The 13,819-nt window shown below is 46.2% G+C and overlaps 1 protein-coding gene across 6 annotated transcripts in view; it reads left to right on the top strand.

Annotated features, from left to right (window-relative positions):
- The window catches only part of GOLGA2 (golgin A2), a 50,424-nt gene extending 41,950 nt beyond the window's left edge, over positions 1 to 8,474 (top strand). For all 6 annotated transcript variants that reach the window (XM_080990858.1, XM_080990855.1, XM_080990853.1 and 3 more), the window contains 6 exons: positions 1,021 to 1,174; positions 1,294 to 1,361; positions 2,105 to 2,207; positions 4,726 to 4,832; positions 6,081 to 6,252; positions 6,547 to 8,474. In XM_080990858.1, coding sequence (XP_080846984.1) covers positions 1,021 to 1,174; positions 1,294 to 1,361; positions 2,105 to 2,207; positions 4,726 to 4,832; positions 6,081 to 6,252; positions 6,547 to 6,794 — 852 coding nt within the window. In that variant the 3' untranslated portion in view covers positions 6,795 to 8,474. The remainder of the gene's footprint in view (positions 1 to 1,020; positions 1,175 to 1,293; positions 1,362 to 2,104; positions 2,208 to 4,725; positions 4,833 to 6,080; positions 6,253 to 6,546) is intronic.
- Positions 8,475 to 13,819: the final 5,345 nt, after the last annotated feature.

Raw genomic sequence — 13,819 nt, 5'->3', positions numbered from 1 at the left:
GACATTAAACGTAGATTAACTTCCCCATGCTTTTAAATTGGATTATTTCTCAGCCTATGCTTGTGTCTCCCTCTCTGTTCTCCCACCCCCTTGTGTGCCTCCAAGCAAGCCAGAGCAAGTAAACATTGGATTCCCAACTAGTTTCCCACTTCAGTACTGGATGGTTCCAGACAGGTTAGCTTCAGAGACAAAAAGGGCCTCTGTAGACTATTTTCACATGTAATGTGTCTCAGCAGGCTTGCAGAACGGTTTATCAATTGGGTGTGTTTTTTGACTGTCAACTTGGCAAAGTCCCTAAAACAAGAGATGCTGAATTTACTGAAATCATTCTGAATGCAGATGCAGACAGGCACATCCAGGGGGCTCTAGTTTTGGGGCTTAGGACAATGCTCAGCATTACCAATCCTTACAACCCAGGCACTTCCATTTTTGCTGGCCCACCTGGATGACAAAGACCAGTGCAGACGTTCCAGTCTCTGCAGCCGGCTTCTCATGGTATCTTATTGAATATGTCCCTGCCTCTTTCCCCAACATACAGCCAGTACACTCTGCATTACAGAGCCAACCTAAGAATGTGCTGAATTCTTGGAAAGAGTAGCCCTGGAGTTTCAGAATTGGGTAGCATTATGAAGCCAACAGTTTTGAATTGGTATTAGTTGTATCTTAGTATAGTGATTTTTGTGCTTTCAAAAGACCCTCTCCACCTCAAGAAAAGGCCTGGAGCATATTTTTTCCAACACTAAGCCAAAGTTTTAGAGCATAGGTATAATGAAGCATAAATGTGCCTACAGAGCTGTGGAAATACGAGAATGACTCTGATGAAATGAGCTACAGATAAAAATGAACCTTCTTAAATTCTTTCTAACCCCCTTGCAACATGCTAGCATTGGTTTGATTGTACACTTATTTCTCTTATTTAAAACAGCTATAATTCTTCAAATGGTCCCCAGGATATATTTTTATCTTTTACATTTAACAACACCCTTATGCTAAACTTCAGCATATGGAATTGCATCTTAGGTGGCTTTCTTGACATCTGTTATGTCCCAAGCGGAAACTGAGCGAGAGGAGATGAGGCAGCAACTGTCTGAGGAGAGGAGGCAATGCAGAGGCCTCCTGAAGCAGATTGCCATACTGAGGAAGGAGCAGCAGCTGCATGTTGCATCTGGGGGAGGTAAGCGTGCTCTTGTGTGTGGATGTGCATATTCAGGTGTCTATTTGGGTTCCAGCCAGGTTGGACCACAAGGCCATTCCTTCTGCAGTCGCTTAATCAAATTACTTGACCCTTTTCAGATTCTGCTGCAGATTCCGTTCCAGGTGAGGTTCACGAAGCCTTAAAAAGTGCCATGGAGAAGCTGCAGGTGCGTGTTTAATGCTTTTGGCTACAAACCCAGACAAATAGCACATGTGCTAGTTAATTCAATACATCTTTCAGCACTTTATGAGCATGTTCATGTGAAGGTCCCATCACTGATGAAGAGCCTTTGCAATCCTGCCTTTGCCTATTGAGCTGTGTGATGTTGGATGGACTGTTACTGGCTTAGCTGTCTTTGTACTGTAAGACTTCCAAACAGCTATAGTAGTTCCTCCATTCCCCAAGATCACTATAATAATTAGCACTTAATCAGATTTTCACCATGTAGGTTCTCTTCTCTCTCCCTGTCACAATCTTTTGTGGGGGTGAGTGACTAATGATGCTGCTTTGGAATCAAAAGATAGTTTGTGGAAGAATCAAGCTTCCTAACCACACTTCGTTTATTGTTGATACACCTCACTACATTTTGAGTATATATGTTCTTAAGGGATCTGATCTGAAAAATCTTTAGTGTTCTAGTGACTTTTTCACTTGGAAAGCAGCCGCAGGCTTTTCCTCCTAAGCAGTCAGACCTGCTTGGGTAGAAGGCTTCTGCAGCTTTCTTTTCTAGAAATAAGATCATTTTACCTTCCAAGGGATGGTGCCTATCTGCTGCCTATCAGTGAGAAGCTGCCCTTGTGCTGATTATTGCTGTGGTAGTGCTGGCTGCTGCGCCAGGAAGGTTTGGGTTTCTTCTTCCACATGGTCTCCCTAACATCTTCAATGATGACTGGCTGTTGTGCTTTCTAGTCTCGATTCACAGACCTGATGCATGAGAGGGCAGAGCTGAAGGACCGGGTGGAAGAACTGGAACATCGTTGTATACAGTTGTCTGGAGAAACGGACACTATAGGTGAGATGAATTCAGTGCCCCTCTCCACGTTTCAGTGAGATGTCTGGGGAAGTGTGACTAACACTTTGAAATAGATTATGTGGCAATTCTCCCATAGGATCCCGAAGACCTTTTGTTTACATTTTAAAATCTCAGTTCTCATGAAGACAAAGGAAAATGCAGGCAGCCTCCAGTGGTTAGGAATTACTACTCATCACCCACCTTTCTAAACCATTTTACCTTCTGTGTGTCCCCACGCAGAAACAACCAAATAAAGGTCTTGGGAGCAGACCTACAGAGTATGTAGGAAGCAGCTGGTATGCACCATCCTAGTCCCTGTCTGGTCTGCTCTCTCAGCCAGCAAAAGTGGGTGCTGTTTGCCTGTGTCAGTTTGCTTATCCTGTAAGATACCTGCCTGCATGTCAGAAAGTGTGCTGATTACAGTGTAGGGTTGGCTGAGTGAAAACACCTGGACTGTGGATGTGGTCCAGAGCCTGCCTTATTATAACAGCAGGCCCTGTCACAGGCAGGCGGGGTTATCCCCAAAGGGGACAACACCTAAGGGTATTGCCGCTTTGGGGAGCCACAGGGGAAGAGGAGCTCACCAGGGTCAGTCAGGATATGTAGGGCCAAGACTGTGGGACACGGCATGGGCCTTAAGTTTACTATCTTTGGCCTGAATCTCTCAGTTGTGATAGATGATGGGTGTCTGGATGTGCAGGTAGCCAGGAGTTGTTAAAATGCTGTCCAGTCTCAGTGGTCATGGGCAGAGGAAGATGCCGTTCAAGTACCAAGGCCTAGATGTTTAATCTGTGTTCCTCATTCGAGTCCTCTCCTTTGGAAAGTACTAGTAGCGTATCCACTGAGCCCTCTGGTTTTGTGATGCTGTTACTGAATGCCAGATTGGTCTGTAATAAGACTATGTTCATTCATCATAGATGAACAGGCTGATCTGACCTGCATTACTGAGACTTGGGTGAGTGAACTGGGTGGACCTGACCTTACCCAGCTATGCCCACCTGGGTACATGATACAACACTAGGCTATACTACCAGGAGGTTGAGGGGGAGGTGTTGATATTGTCCATAAAAACATTATCTCCTTGACCAGAAAACCTCTTGATGTTGGAACAGGCTTAGATGGTCTGTACCTGGTGTTGTTTAGATTCAACTTACTGCTGGTCTGCTGGCCACCCAGTTGCCCAGTAGCATCCCTGATCGGGCTGGCCAAGGGGATCTCTGAGGTGATGGAGAACACCAGGGTGGTTGTCCTGGGTGTCTCCAGTAACCATGTGTAGCTACCATTGGGCCAGCTATGGATCTATCTCCAGTAGTCTTTGGCCTGACACACCATGCAGAGCATACTCATGATACAGTCTTTGCCCCAAGTGATACGAGAGACTGAGAATAAGGGGGAGTGCAGTCTACTTCCTTGTCATGGTGAGATCTTTATCCCATTATGTTTGGACTGACAATGGCCACCCCTCGCTTAAGACTAGTGAGCCCACTTGGATGGAAACTGATGTGTTCCTGAAAGCTCTGTGGGATCTTCCAGTGGAGAAAGCCCAGGTCCTGCTATGAAACAGATAGCTGACATGATTGCTTCTGCATGTCCTTTCTGGCATTATGGAGCTTGTGAGGTCTCTTGGTCTTCTGAGGAGCTCCAGGCTATGAATCAAGCCAGACAAAGACTGGCATGCAAGTGGTACAATCCCACTCCGAAGCCAACCAAACACTGCTTGGGGCACATAATTATGCTCACTATGTGGCAGTGCAGGCTGCAAAAAGGGCTTATTTTGCAGCTTGCATTGCATCCTGTAGTAGCAGGCAGGCAGAGTTATTTATGTGCATCCCTCCTCCTCTTCCTTTTAGTTTCTACCAAAATAAAACATGTAAATAAGGAAATAGTGGAAAATCTTTAAACTTCAGAATTCTTGAGCTGATTTGTTTCATATGGCATTTTCTAGCTGAAAGTAAAAGGCAGAATACATACATTTAGCTGCATTATGGTTTTTCATCTTTGTTCAATGTTTATAAAACTTCAGTAAGTTGTTGGTGGGAAACTGTTCCCTTCTTCCAAAAGTCCTATTGCAACATGTGGATTCTGCTAGATTTCAGAACATACTAGAAGCTTTGCCTACCTTGTTTTCTTTTTCAAGGAGAAGAGGAGGTGGGGACAACCCCATTTCATGGTTGCTGGTATAGTAAGCATGTAGAGTGGTACCTCGGGTTACATACGCTTCAGGTTACATACGCTTCAGGTTACAGACTCTGCTAACCCAGAAATAGTGCTTCAGGTTAAGAACTTTGCTTCAGGATGAGAACAGAAATCATGCTCCGGCGGCGCGGCAGCAGCGGGAGACCCCATTAGCTAAAGTGGTGCTTCAGGTTAAGAACAGTTTCAGGTTAAGAATGGACCTCCGGAACGAATAAAGTACTTAACCCGAGGTACCACTGTACATGTAAGGGTGAATGTGGAGCTTTTAGCACCACCCTTTGAACAGACCTGCTAAGACTCACTTGTGTCTCCTGTGTTTCAGGTGAGTACATTGCCTTGTACCAGAGTCAGAGGGCTATCCTAAAGCAGCGCCACCGGGAGAAAGAGGAGTACATCAGCCGACTGGCCCAGGACAAGGAGGAAATGAAGGTGAGCAAGGGATCTCCTCCCTTCCCACCAAGGGCTCTTTCTGACACAGTTCAGGAAGGGAGTGAATCGGGTTGGTTGGGGTATTGTGAGTTTCACACTGTTAATGAGGGCACCAGCCACCCTTCGCTCCTGCACCTGGACTGCAGTGCTTACTGAGGCAGATCTCTGATTGAAGGACGGTCCACTGTCTTTATTGACAGTCCCTGGCACACTGGAAGAAGACCCTCAGGCAGAGTCTGGCTCACCCCATTTAAAGGAGTAAACTGGTCTCCTGTTGAGCTCTGGGCACCTGTTGTTGTTGTTGTTGTTGTTTGTTGTTGTAATCTGTGACCTTCCTGAACACCTTTGTCTGCCTGCATGCACAAAGCCACTTCCACTGCTTACAAAAAGGTTTCTTAAATTACTTGGAGAGCTTTAAAAGAGGAGTAGACAAATTCATGGAGGACAAGACTATCAGTGGCTATTCGTATGACGGCTGTGTTCCGCCTCCACAGTTGGAGGTGGTATGCTCCTAAGTGACAGTTGTTGGGAATTGCAAGTGGGGAGGAAACTGTTCCACTCAGGTCCTACTTTAGTCCTTCCCATAGGCATCTGGTTGGCCACTGTGAGAACAGGACCCATCCAGCAGTCTCTTATTATGTTTTTATATGTGTCCTGTACATAGATAACAGGAGACAAAGGGGAAGGAGAGGTTTGGGCTTGATAAGAAGGGTGATTCAGAATCGTGCACCTCAGATGAAAATAAAACATAGTTGACTTTACTTGGTCAGTTACACAGTAAATTAAGGTAGAACGAAGAAGTAGTGGTGGTACAAGCCTGGATCGAAGGGGAAGAACACACCTCCAATGTTTCTGCTTTAGCTCTAAAGAAAGTAATGTATCTGGAAACTTGCTTCTGGGAGCACCAAGGTTAAAAGTCTTTGCAAATCAATGTTCATGCCTTTGTGCTCCTGGTGGTGCTAACCCACTTGGGTCCATTATGCCTACACAGGTGAGGGTGATGTTGGAAGAAAACAAAGGAGAACAGTGACAGTGAGCATGTGCAAAGCAGAGGCGATATAGATGAGCAGAAAAATTAAGGACCTTGAGAACTAGAAGCTTGAATGCTTTAAAAGCTGTCAGGAACCAATTCCAGGGACATTGGAAGAAGAAAACCTATTCATTGTAATGGGAGGTGGTATGGTGCATGTGGGACACACAGGTGGCTCTTGCTGATTCCGTTTCCCTCTTTATACCTCTCCATTGCAGATGAAGTTACTGGAGCTCCAGGAGTTGGTGATGCGCTTGGTTGGGGAGAAGAATGAATGGTATATAAAATACATGGAGATGGCTCAAAATGTGGATCACCAGTCTGACCCCAAGAGTGAAGCTGCTCTTACAGCAGTGAGGCACGTTGAGCTGAATGCTACCGATGGTGAAGGTGAGCAGTGGTGACAACCAGTGGGGGAAATAGCTGCTGTATCTTCATGGGGAGTTCTAAGCTTAATTTCAGTGTCTTGGTTTAGCCCCAGAATTTGAGAAGTATCAGTAAATGTCTCTTTCTTTGAACTTGGGCAGAACTACTTTCTGCTCTCCACAAGCAACAGAAACCATTTACCACACACTAGGGTTGAGGAGAGAGTTTTATAGGTTTTGTGTGTGAGACTTCCAGGAAAAACTGAGACCAAAAGTTTCTCTCTAGAAGTTAAACAGTGTCTGCTATCTTGCCTCCCAGGGTTGCGAGAAGTGAGTTTGGCAGATGAGCCAGAACTGGAATCCACAGCTTCACAATCCCACCCATCACACACTGACAACAAAGCTCCCCAGCCTGCTTCACAAGACCCCACCGCCAAGCAGATCATGCATCTTCTACGTGAAATTCAAAACCCCCGGGACAGGCTGGGCTCCCTCTTGCAGAACCCCTGCATTCCCTTCTTCTATCGAGCTGATGAGAATGACGAAGTCAAGATCATGGTGGTGTAACTTGGCATGGAATCTGCAAGGACGTAAAGTGCCCCGTGTTTTCTGTCCTGTAATCTTCGGTTGCAGCAAGTGTCACACATGGTGGTTGAGCTCAGTGGAATTTGAGTGCCAGGCATCCTGAGCTAGTCTTCCCCTTTTGCTCTTCCTGAGCAGATAATGTAGGGTTGTCATGGGAAGTTCAGGAGAAGACTTTGGTTCTCCTGGCTTCTGCTTCAGGCAGCCAGTCAGTTTCCTCAGTCAGTGACTTTTGTTCCATTTGTCATTGTAGCCATCAGCTCAGCACCTTTCTGTTAATTTATTCCAGGTTTAGATGGTTTGGATCCTCTTTGTCCCTTACCATAGATCTCTGTCTTTTTGCTTTATTGCACAGTTGGCCTCCTGCCCAAATTTAACAGCCATCTTAATCTCTAGCCCTCCTTAAAACGGAGAGCTCTGCAAAACATTTTCCTTTTTGTCTAATGACTTGGGACAGGCAGCTCAGGGGGAGAATCTGTCTCCTGTTACCATTTTGGCGTTGGCTTCTGGCTTTTTGGTGCAGATGATCTGAGGATGGGATGGAAATGTGGCTGCGCTTTTGAAGGTGACATAGTTTGCTGTCTCTGTTGGATGGTTTTAATTTTTTTAAAGATGGGGAAACCTTTCTCCCCTCTTCTTTTTTAAAGGAAATCACTGAAAAAGCATACTTTTATATTGATCTCTTGAATTTCAACTACCTTTAATTGGATCTCCTTTCTTCCTGGTTGGGCAGTGGATTATTTTAACAGTGAGCAGGGTTGTTTGAAATATTTTTTTTATCTCCTGTGGTTCTAATACAGAACCAGGCCAGAGAGTTCTATGCAGGAGGGTGTGTATCATATGTTGAGTGAAAAAGGCATTCAGAGCAGGTGCATGAGGGAGGGACAAAGATTTGCCCCATGTCTAGCTTGAATCCTACCTAGGAGGCCATCTATGCGAGATAACTTTGTACATTTGCATACAGGCAGCAGAAGTAGCTGGCTGGTGACATAGCTGCTTGTTTGTGACCAGGGTCCTTCCTGGAGGTGAAAAGTGCTAGCAAGGTGGATGGGTATTGCTGCTGTATTGCACCTCCTTGTAAGTCATTTTGCCAGTCGCTTACATAATAGATTGTTGTATCTTCATCAGAGCCTTTCTTTCCAGTAGAACCTGCTAGAAAAAGTCCATCCAAAGGAAAAGCACACATGGAAGCTTCTTAAAATGTAAGCTTCATCCTTCGCCAGTTTTTCAGGAGAGCACGATTGTAGACTTAAATCACTGCACTCTTCCAGGAGATTGGCACAGCTGTGATGTCAGTGTTACTCCCTCAGTGCATTGTGTTGGCACTACAAAGTGGGCTTGCGAGCTCCTGTTTGCACGAATGTACATAGTGTATCTGTGTAACATTTTGTATATACCTTGAATAAAGAGGAGAAAAGTCTTTGGGCAGAATTTCGGGCTGCCAGAAGTCATCTTGTAATCTTGTATTTAAAAAAAAAAAATGAAATTCAGTGGCGGGAGCCAGGAATGTGATTTAGTATGGAACATTGTGAAATATTTATTGGGTGTCTGGTTTCTGGGAATGTGAAAGGAAAACCTTTATTAGAGAGAACTTGCATTCTATTGCAAAGATAATTTAATCCTGTTACAAATTTGTTCTTTCTGAATAAACCTGTTCCACCTATAGCACACTGTGTGTGGTTCTTATGTTCTACAAAAGATGAACAGTTTCCCTTATTGTGCAGACATGATTGAGTTGTATGCATGTTGCATTCTGCTTGTCCTTGCTGAAATGGACAGCCTTCACCATTAAACTGTGCTTTTCTCCCAGGAATGGGAAGAGAAAAAAATCTAGTTGCTGCTAGGGCTGGGCAATGTACAGTTGTACCTCGGGTTACAGATGCTTCAGGTTACAGGCTCCGCTAACCCAGAAATAGTACCTTGGGTTAAGAACTGTGCTTCAGGATGAAGTGGCAGCGGGAGGCCCCATTAGCTAAAGTGGTACCTCAGGGTAAGAACAGTTTCAGGTTAAGAATGGACCTCCAGAACCAATTAAGTTCTTAACCCGAGGTACCACTGTATCAATATTGTCCAAAACCAGTCTGAAGTCCACCTCGTGGTAATGGTTTCATAGTATTTGATGTGGTGATATATCGTGAATCACAATGCGTTCATGTGCTGTGCAAAAATCACGATGTGGGGAAACCTGTGAGTTTGGTCATTGCTCCTCTCCTCATTCCTGCTGCCCCTCAACTCTCCTCTGCCTCCTGCAGCGAATCCCAAGAGCAGGTGCTGAAGAAAGCAGCCTACCTGGGAACTTTCCTCATGAGCTTCTTGTTTTAAGCACAGGTGCCAGGCTGGTAGGCGGTTGAGGGAGACGCAGCTCCAAGCTTCTTGCTGGGAGTCCCTTTTCCCTTCCTTCCTCTTTCTTTGGGCTATCTCTGCTTGCCCACAAGACCCTGACACCTGAACCATACTGGGGTCCTCACAAGAGCAGGAAGCCCTTTCAGTCTCGCCTCCCCAGACCCCCCCCCCCAAGTTGTTGCCCAGCCCTACTGCTAGTCCCATGGAAAAATAAACTGGGTTATTTACTTCTGAGTTAAAGAAAATAAAAATAAACCTTGCCCTCTTGTTTAAGTATCCTTCCTCCTGGGTGTGTGTTTGTGTCTCCCTCGTGTCTATTAGGGAACATTTTCTCACCTTACCTTTGATATCTATGCTACGAATTACTCCTACAGCTTTAATTTTTTTGAAAATGTGCTAATTTACAAATTACCTGTACTGTAAAATAACAGCCGTAGCAATATGTTAAAGGGAAGTTAAATTTTGTAAGTTTTAGACCCCTAAGTAGTAGCCGTTGCCAGGGGATTACCCAGTTTGCCTCTACAGAGTTCCATCCTTATTTCAGACATCGTTCTGTATCGGTATATCGCAATGTTTAGCTGTTGATATATCACGATCCTGAAACCAGACATCGCCCAGCCCTCAAGCAGCCCTTTTCATTTCTGGCCTCTGTGTATGTCAGATGCTCATTTCAGTCTGTCGCTCTCCACGCCGTTTCAAGTAGCAGAACCTTCTCTGCTTTTCCTGCAGGTACTTCATACAAGCCCTGCTTTTCCTGCAGGTACTTCATGCTGTTTCCAGTCCACCATTCTGTTCTCATTTTTACACAGCGCTATGCTGTTTCATCCGCCCAAAAATCCTAACTGCACCTCTAGTGGTGGAGCCCCAGAATTGTACAAAAAGGTACAATGGAACTACTGCGCTTTATTGTGGTTCTTCTAAAGATGGTTTCTGAGAAATGAAGGTGTCCTTCAGCTGTGGGCTTTTAGGGGCTTCCGTTTTGTTACCCCAGGAGAGCCATCCCTTATCTCACTTTAACCGACACCTGTCTCTCGTGGAAGGGCTTTGTGAAGACGGAACAATCCTTACTCCCTGGACAGAAGCAGCGGGAGGGGAGGGGGTGCATGCATTTCACGCTGCTATTTTGCTGCAAGTGTATTGCGTCTCCTAAGGACAGGCGGAGGGCTCTGGGACCCTGCAGCTTCCTTCCCAAAGCCAGGCGCCTTGCTTAGCCGCAGTGCGGGATTTGGAGGACTGGATGTTTCTCTGCACAGGGTGCTGACGTAAGGTGGTGTGAAGTTGAGACGCTCCAGTTGGGGGCGCCAAATATTGGCCTCCACAGGCGCCATTTTATGAAGATTACAAAGGCCCTTCCATTTTGTTTGGCCTTGGGAAGAAGGCGTGACAGAGGGAAGGGCTTTAGGACCCTGCCAGAGCCTTCTTTCCAGAGCCAGGCACCTTGCTCAGCTGATTAAGAGTGGCGGCAGCAGTTTTCCGCAGGGCTCTGATCTGAGGTGGTGTAAAATTGAGAAGATCCGTTTTGTCTGGCTTTGAGAGGGTGCTGCCAGAGCCCTGACACTGCGTTCCCAAGGTGAGAAGTAGTGCTCAGGTGCTGCAGGTCACTATTTTATGGAACTTTACAAAGTCCATTTTGTCGGGCTTGGGGAGTGTGGCTGGACAGAGGGAAGGACTCTAGGACCCTGCTGGAGTCCTGGAGCCCCCTTCCCAAGTCAGGTGCCTTGCTTACCCGCATGTGGGACCAGCAGTTTCCTGCAGTGCTTAGCCGAGATGGCGCAATATGAAAAGTCTATTTTGTCTGGCTTTGGCAGGTCTGCACAAGGGGACTAGGATGCTCCCAGAACCCTGGCACTGCCTTCCCAGAGCCTTGCTTAGTTGATTAAGCGTGGTGCTGGCAGTATTCCTGCACACAGCTTTGATCTGAGATGGTGCAAAATTAAGAAGATCTACTTGGGGACTTCAAATATTACAAAGTCCCATCCGTTTTGTCTGACTTTGGGAGCGCTCGCCTTCCCAAACCGGAAGCCTAGGAAGTACTTGCCCTGCTCTGGTATGAAGAGAAGGGCTCTAGGACCCTGCCAGAGCCCTGGAGCCTCCTTCGCAGAGCCAGGCACCTTGCTCAGCTGCAGTGCAGGATCTGGGATCGGGCAGTTTTCTTGCACAGGGCACCAGCTGAGATGCAGCGTTATTGAGAAGATCAATTTGGGAGTCCCAAATATTGACCTCAAAAGATTACTAAAATAATTTTATCCATCTTTGGGACAGCAGCACAAGTGCTCTGGAGCTCTGGCACTGCCTTCCCAAAGCTGGGTAAACTTTATAGATTGCAGCTTTGCACAGGTAGGGTATGTGTGTGTGAATTAATAAAGGACGTGTGGGTTTTCTTCACTCTCCATTTATTTACTTCCCACTGCACTGCCCACACAAAACTGTGATCTTACACATTCAGTTTGGAAAGCTCTGCAGTAGAGCCTGACACTAAATCTCAGGGTTTGGGGTTTAAGCTCCACATTGTGCAAAAAATTCATGCATTGCAGGGGCCAGATGATCCTTGCAGTCACTTCCAACTCTACAGTTCTATGATTATGGGATATTGGTGGCACAGTTTGAATCCGCACAACAGGGTGCTTTGTCCCAGCTCCTGCCAATCTAGCAGTTTGAAAGCATACCAGCACAAGTAGATAAATAGGTACTGCTGCAAGCCGGAAGGTAAACTGTGTTTTTGTGTGCTCTGGCACTTGTCATAGTCCTTTGTTGTGCCAGAAGCGGTTTAGTCATGCTGGCCACATGACCTGGAAAGCTGTGTACAAACGCCAGCTCCCTTGGCCTGAAAAGCAAGATGAACGCCACACCCTAGTCACCTTTGACTGGACTTAACCATCCATGGAACCTTAATATTGACATATGATTTTATGATCTGAGTAGATTTTCAATGTGATCCACCCTGCTATATAGGAAGACATTGCAACTTAAGCATAATGCACAAGTTTGGGTTCTGTGTTGATCTCATTGTGGGCCAGGCAGGGCTGGACAATGGGCTCTGTAGTGTGTTGAATGCTTCCATCTGTGAGAGAGAATTCCCTGAAAGAGGCAGTTATCAAACCACTTTATTTAAAACAACAACAACAACAAACCTTTCGACTCGGCCACTATGACCAGTCTCAAACTTTCCATTCCTGGGCAAAGTGAGTGAGCCTGTGGCACATCTGGAGGACCATGGTCATGCTGGTCAATGATCTCCAGCTAGGGACAGAGGTGAAAGCTGTTTCCTTCCCTCCCTCCTGGGCCGTGTCCAGAAAGTGGTGATGAAGAATGAGTGTTTGGCCCCCTGGCCTCTCACTTTTGGGGTGCCTCAGGGCTCCATCCTCTCCCCCATGCTTTTTAACATCTATATGAAGCCGCTGAGAGACATCATCGGGGGTTTGGACTGGGTTTCATCAGTATGTGGATGATACCCAGCTCTACCTCTCTTAAATTGGAACCAGTGATGGTGGTGAAGGTCCTGTGTGGCTGGAGGATGGATGGCAAATAATGGACTGAAGTTGAATCCAGACAATAAAGTGTTGTTTCTGGTGGGCAGGAGGCAGGCGGGGGGGGGGGGGACTCCATGAATGGGGTAACTCTGTCCCTGAAGGACCAGGTATGGAGCATGGGGGTCATTCTGGACTCACAGCTGTCCATGGAGGCGCAGGTCAATTCTGTGGCCAGGGCGGCTGTCTACCAGCTCCATCTGGTATGCAGGCTGATCCCCTATCTGCCCATGCACTGTCTTGTACATGTGCTGGTTATCTTCTGCTGGTTATCTCCTGTAGAGCAATGTGCTCTATGTGGGGCTACATTTGAAGGTGACCCAGAAACTACAACTAATCCAGAATGCGACAGCCAGATTGGTGATTGGAGGTGGCCGCCGAGACCATATAACACCGGTCCTGAAATACCTACATTGGCTCCCAGTACTTTTCTGAGCGCAATTCAAAGTGTTGGTGCTGACCTTTAAAACCTAAACGGCCTCGGCCCAGTATACCTGAAGGAGCGTCTCCACCCCCATCATTCTGCCCGGACACTGAGATCCAGCACCGAGGGCCTTCTGGCGGTTCCCTCATTGCAAGAAGTAGAGTTACAGGGAACTAGGCAGAGGGCCTTCCTGGTAGTGGCACCCACCCTGTGGAACACCCTCCCATCAGATGTCAAGGAGATAAATAACCCTACAACTTTTCGAAGACATCTAAAGGCAGCCCTATACAGGGAAGTGTTTAATGTTTGATTATGGTTTTATATTTATTGGAAGACACCTAGAGTGGGCAGGGTACTACTACTACAACTAATAATAATAATAATAATAATAATGTGTTGGCTGCCAAAATCACCTGCCAAGGAAAACAGCTGATTTTTCTTTTTTAAGAATTGTGGAATCTACTCCGATTAAAGTTGTTTGGAGTTTTTGTATAGAACCTTTTCTTGGTATGTGTAAATAATACCCCAGTGAGATGATGCACTTTCAGTGGATGGTGATGCTTCCTTTTAATAACCCCATACAGAATATGTGTGTGTGTGTTTAACTGTAAAACCAGGATGTCAACCTATTGCTCCTGACACTGCCATCATGTGTGCAGCTCTCCATTGGTCTTGCCACAAATAACTTGACAGCATTAAGTATAAGAGCCTGGAAG

This window comes from Podarcis pityusensis (genome assembly GCF_964106645.2).
Source record: "Podarcis pityusensis genome assembly, chromosome: Z".
NCBI lineage: Eukaryota > Metazoa > Chordata > Lepidosauria > Squamata > Lacertidae > Podarcis > Podarcis pityusensis.
This window is presented reverse-complemented; position numbering and strand designations above follow the sequence as displayed.